At 45.3% G+C, this 6,000-nt stretch overlaps 1 protein-coding gene across 1 annotated transcript in view; it reads left to right on the plus strand.

Annotated features, from left to right (window-relative positions):
- The window catches only part of POLR1A (RNA polymerase I subunit A), a 34,242-nt gene extending 29,298 nt beyond the window's left edge, over nucleotides 1-4,944 (plus strand). Inside the window, exons 33-34 of the mRNA XM_058803308.1 lie at nucleotides 1,405-1,569; nucleotides 4,042-4,944. Coding sequence (XP_058659291.1) covers nucleotides 1,405-1,569; nucleotides 4,042-4,142 — 266 coding nt within the window. The 3' untranslated portion in view covers nucleotides 4,143-4,944. The remainder of the gene's footprint in view (nucleotides 1-1,404; nucleotides 1,570-4,041) is intronic.
- Nucleotides 4,945-6,000: the final 1,056 nt, after the last annotated feature.

Genomic DNA, 6,000 nt, shown 5'->3' on the forward strand with positions numbered 1-6,000 from the left:
GCAAACAGATTTGCCAGCTGGCAGCCCAGAATGGTCTGACCTTCAAGTTGTTCAAGAACTGCTCAGTAAATGTTGATAGAGCTGTTAATGACCCCCATTACACTGAGTCCACACGTGTTAGTTAGGAATAAATGCATTTTTTTAGCCTGAACAGGGATTTCTGTGAATGCCTGATGTCATGCACAGAGGACATCAGAGCCTTTGTGACTCTGGGGGCCAGCTAATCCAGGTCACCAGGTGAGAGGCAGGAGCTCTGTCCCTCCTGATGGATGTGTGAGCTCTGTCCCTCAGTGATGGATGTGTGAGCTCTGTCCCTCAGTGATGGATGTGTGAGCTCTGTCCCTCCTGAGGGATGTGTGAGCTCTGTCCCTCCTGATGGATGTGTGAGCTCTGTCCCTCCTGAGGGATGTGTGAGCTCTGTCCCTCAGTGATGGATGGATGTGTGAGCTCTGTCCCTCCCTGATGGATGTGTGAGCTCTGTCCCTCAGTGATGGATGTGTGAGCTCTGTTCCTCCTGAGGGATGTGTGAGCTCTGTCCCTCCTGAGGGATGTGTGAGCTCTGTCCCTCCTGATGGATGTGTGAGCTCTGTCCCTCCTGATGGATGGATGTGTGAGCTCTGTCCCTCAGTGATGGATGGATGTGTGAGCTCTGTCCCTCCTGATGGGTGTGTGAGCTCTGTCCCTCCTGATGGATGTGTGAGCTCTGTCCCTCAGTGATGGATGTGTGAGCTCTGTCCCTCCTGATGGATGTGTGAGCTCTGTCCCTCCTGATGGGTGTGTGAGCTCTGTCCCTCCTGAGGGATGTGTGAGCTCTGTCCCTCCTGAGGGATGTGTGAGCTCTGTCCCTCCCTGATGGATGTGTGAGCTCTGTCCCTCAGTGATGGATGTGTGAGCTCTGTCCCTCCTGAGGGATGTGTGAGCTCTGTCCCTCCTGAGGGATGTGTGAGCTCTGTCCCTCCCTGATGGATGTGTGAGCTCTGTCCCTCCTGAGGGATGTGTGAGCTCTGTCCCTCCTGAGGGATGTGTGAGCTCTGTCCCTCCCTGATGGATGTGTGAGCTCTGTCCCTCCTGATGGATGGATGTGGGATCCCCTTCTGTGCAAACAAGGATGGTGCAGACATTTGCTGATTTCATGTAGAGAAACTGCTGCCTTACAGCACTCCTGACATTGCAGTTTCCCATTCTCTTGATTCAGTTTGGAGAGATACTGGTTTGTATTAGTCAGTCTGCCTCTCCTGGGTGTTTGAGGGGAGCAGTTAAAGCAGAGACACACTGAAGAATGTTAATAGAGATGTTCTCCAAGCTGCCTGGATTCAAAGGCTTTATTTTAGACCTGATTTGTTTAAAAAGCCCCCAGATTCAGCCCTTGAATGCTCTGCTGATTGGTCTTTATTGTGTTTTAAGGGATTGTGGTAGACCCTCGACACCTTTCACTTGTGGCAGACTACATGTGTTTTGAAGGAATTTACAAACCACTGAATCGCATTGGAATTCAGTCCAACTCCTCCCCTCTGCAGCAGATGACATTTGAAACCAGCTACAAATTCTTGAAGGATGCAACAATGATGGGTAAATGCTTTAGTTTGAATCTCTTGCTGCAGCATTTCACATATGCTTGGTTTCTGTCATAACTTTCCAGTATTTTGAGTAATGCATAATTGTATTAGAAAATATGCCAAAGGCAGATATTTAAAATAAGCCTTTGCCTGGGAAAATGTTCCAGATGTTTTTAGTAAAATTCTCTCAGCTTAAATAAAACCAGCTCCCACATGTAATCTGTGGGGTCTGTGACTCCTTTCTTTAAGAATTAGCTGGGCATTTTTACAACAAACCTTAAGGTTGTTAAGATTTGCTATAGCTAAGATTTATAACAGGCTACTAAATCTGTCTTTTTCTGTCTCTACTATTAAAATTGTCTTCTCTGCTTTGTTTTTATGCATATAACTTCCATATCTTTTCCAGCCTTGCTATTCAGCATTTTATTTTGAGAAAAGAACTGGCTGATTTAGCAGTTTATCTTTGCTTTTTCCCCTCAAACTCAGACAAAGAGTCAGACTCATTTGTCTAATAGTAGGTTTCTGGTGCCATTTGAGATTCCCTAGAATCTCAATGAAAGAATCTCAATTCTTCCCTCAGTTGCCTCTCTGGAAGGTGTAGAGATCACAGGGCTGTGTGGATCATTTAGGATGTTTGGAGCAGCATTAGCCATCTTCATTTAAGGCCTTCTATCAAAAAACTTCATGCTTTAAGTCTGTCCTGACAGCTTTTGTGATCTCAGCCTTTGGATACAATTGCATCTCCCTTTTGCAAATAAACTTGGTTTCTGTCATTTGCCAGTCAGAAACTTGCTGTGTCCTTCCAGTTCCAAATGGGGAGAGCTCTCAACATGATCCCTTCAGCTCCTGTCCTAAACTGCCTTGCACTGACATCAGAAATACTTCTACCACTGAATTCCTTTTTGCTCATGCTGTTTTATGGCTTTTCTGGGAAGAAAGATTGGGTTTTAATTAATAGCATTGGTTATGAGTGACTTAATTAATCTGAAAATTGTGAAGGAAAAGTGTAAATCCAGGGTGAGATTAAAGAGAAGAGGATGTTTCTCACTCGGTTTCACCCTCTGGATTTTTGTTGTATCACATAGTGACTTAGAAATCAAACCAGAGGAGATTTTTGCCAAGTGAAATGTAATGTATGGATAATATTATGTATGAAGACATTCAGTGCATGCTGACAGAGGGCAGGGTGGCTTGGCAGGAGCTGCACTGATTACAAGCAGAGGGAGTTAATGATTTCCCCACGCTGGAAATCAGTCACGATGGGGATTGCAGCAGCCTGGATCTAATTTGCTTTAATGTAACTGATAACTCGATTGTACAGTTCAGGAGACACTGGGAGGGTGCCTGGGGCGGGTGCCCTGAGCAGTGAGAAGGAAAGGAGCCCTGAGCAGGAGGAAGGGAAGGAGCCCTGAGAGGTAGGAAGGAGAGGAGGAGGTTTGTGAGGACATGCACAGCTGAGGTGAGCAGGGCTGCTGGAGCACAGGCTGCTCAGCAGCTCCTTGTGCAGGGAGCAAACTGCATCAGCAGAGATGCCCTGGGCTGTTTGCTCACAGAATGACTCTTTGTTCACATCACATGAGCAAACAGGGCAGCACCACTGTCCTGTTTAACCACCTAACAAAGGGGCTTTTTTTTCTTCAGCTATTTAATTATCCAGCTGTGGCTGAGATCAGAGCAGTGAGCACATGCCATACACAGTGCTGTGTGTGCTCCTGCCCCCACCCTCTGCATGATGCAAAGCTCAGTACATTTTGCTCAGTGGAAGAAAAATAACCAAGCTTAGCAGAAGTTTAACAATTTTATTTCCAATTTCCTACTGTGCTAATGCTAAACTTGCAGCTTGCTGTAGTTAGGATGAATAAAAAATAGCCTGAATGCTTACAAAAACAGTGGAAGTAAAACAATGCCAGCCAGACATGTCATCTGGAGTGCTTCCAAATTTCTGTGACACTGTTTCGCTACAGTGAGTAACCACAAAATCAGAGGAATCCATGGAATGTCTCTCCAGTGAAAAGTTCTCTTCATATCTAGCCAGAGGGATTTAAAATACACATCAAAGGGATTCATGCTAACAAAGGAAAAAGGCAGCAGTGACAAGGGAATCTTTCTGGTTTTGCCTCACATGTATTTTTAGTGACCTATTTAGTCACCAGGATGTGTTCACTGGAAGGTCATATCTGTGTTCTCTTAGAATTCAGATTGTTTTTTCTTCCCATGTGGAATCAGGAGGTTTTAGTAATGTGTGGCCTAATTATTTGCTGGGACCAAAGATGGGGATGAGATAACAGTTGTTGTAGGAGGGTTAGAAAGAGTTGTGGCCTCAGAACTCCCAGAAATCCCAATTCAGTGTGAACAGCAGGTGGCAGAACCTTTCTGAACCTGGGGGTGCTTCTTGCACATGAACCAAAACGATTTCTTTCCAGCACTGGCCTTGGAGAATCCTTTGGGAAGCTCCTGATAGGATTTTGTTTGGATTGTGTTGCAGGTGCCCACGATGAGCTGCGCTCCCCCTCGGCCTGCCTGGTGGTTGGGAAGGTTGTCAAAGGAGGGACTGGCTTGTTTGACCTCAAGCAGCCCCTGACATAGAGCTCTGGTGGGAACTTCAGCATCTGCTTGGAATGTTCATCGTGAGAACTGCATGTGCTGTGTCTCCAGATGCCTTCCCTGTGCCAACAGGTTTCTTTATCTGGATACCCAACGAGCCTTATCAGTTTAATGAGCATTTTGATGCAAAGAAACACTTATTTACAGTTCATCAGTGTAAAAAATGAGGTTGGTTACATAGAAAAGAATAAAGTGCAGGAGTCAGTCTGGGTGTCAGGCTGTGCAGCTGTTCTGGCAGCAGAAGTGAAAGCAGAATCTGTTTATGCTGTCTGACTTGTGTGGGGCAGAATCCCATCAGGGGGGTAGTGCCAGTTGCCATTGGTCATTACCATGACAGATTTCCAGTACTGGAAATGGCCTTGCAGACTGGCAGGTGGAGCTGGGCACTGCTGTGCTGAGCCTCAGCACTGCACTGGAGCTTTGTGCTCGAGGCATTTCCTCTGCTTTTGCTGCCCTGGGGTGCACTGACATGAGCTTGTATAAACTTCAGAGTTTGCATTTTCCTATTCTGCTGCTTCATTTATTAAGAAGAATGTGTCTGTGACACAGTTCTTAAATTTCTTTTAGCTGAAGAGTGGAATTCAGAGTTTTCACAGTTTTTCCAATGCTCTTTTAACTTCTTTGGGTAGAATAGATCTCACACAGTGAGAGATTTGATTTTTGCTAAAGATTTATTCCTTAAATGCCAACATGAGCTGCTGTAGAAGTGGCTGTGCGAAAGACTCATGTAAGAATCACCAAATCACAGATTGTAAACTATTTTTGCCTAAATATTGTGTATCACAGAGGATATTTAATAAAAGAAATTGCAAAGAAATATTCTGAATGCCATGTTATGTGGTTGTGTTACCAAGGGGAGTTCACTTTTGATTCTGCTGTTAAAATTATGTGACCCAGGGCTGTTTGCCACTCCTCAGAATTCAGACTCATTTATGTATTCCATTTGAATCAGGATGCACTGCACACAAGCAGCTAAAGCTCTCTGGAGTTTGCTCACTGCCATCTGGACAGGTTTTCTAACAGATCTCAGTGCCGGGTTGTTCTCACTGGTACCTGTGCACCAGTGGGAGTGCCAGAGCAGAGCAGAGCCATTTCCTGGGGGCTGCACTGCAGGGATCAGATCAGATAGTGGGCCGTGCTGATTTGGGATTCTGAAAGAGCCTCTGTGCAGTCCCTTGGCTGACTCTGTTGTGCCTCAGCCCCTCGGAGCTGTGTCACACGTCCTGCAGTAGCACTGAAGCTTAACAAATGCATTAACTCGGCAGGTGTCCGGTTTCACTTGGCAATCCCTGTGAAAGATTTCCTTGTGTCTTTCTCCAGTCTTAGCACCTGCTTTGTGGTTGTCAAAAACATCATTCACCAAAGAATCCTGAGAGATTTCAGTTGGATACAGTTTAGCAAAGAGATGGGAAAGAACAAACATTGTGCAAAAAGGCTTTTACTTCCAGGTTACATCTGTACTGGTCCAGGCTGTTTGTTGAGGGATCCACAAAACATGTTCAGGGTCCTCCAGTGAAGAGAATCTATGCCAAATTCCCTATCTGGAGATGTGGCATCCCCTGGTGGTCAGAACAGTTTGATCTAAATAACTCAATCACTAAATAACCAAACCACTTCATTCAAGTGAAGTGGTTACTCAGTGCTGCTCCCAGTAACTGATGATTCTTTAGCTAGAGCCACTTGGAAAATGGGCTCAGGCTGTGGCAGGATGATCCAATTTTCCATTTCAGTGTTGAGTTGCCTTTAAAATATTGGCACAGACCAGGATCCAAAACCTGATTCTGATGGTACTGAAATATTGGCATAGACCAGAGTCCAAAACCCAATTCTGACTGTACTG

This window comes from Ammospiza caudacuta, chromosome 4 (genome assembly GCF_027887145.1).
Source record: "Ammospiza caudacuta isolate bAmmCau1 chromosome 4, bAmmCau1.pri, whole genome shotgun sequence".
Classification (NCBI taxonomy): domain Eukaryota; kingdom Metazoa; phylum Chordata; class Aves; order Passeriformes; family Passerellidae; genus Ammospiza; species Ammospiza caudacuta.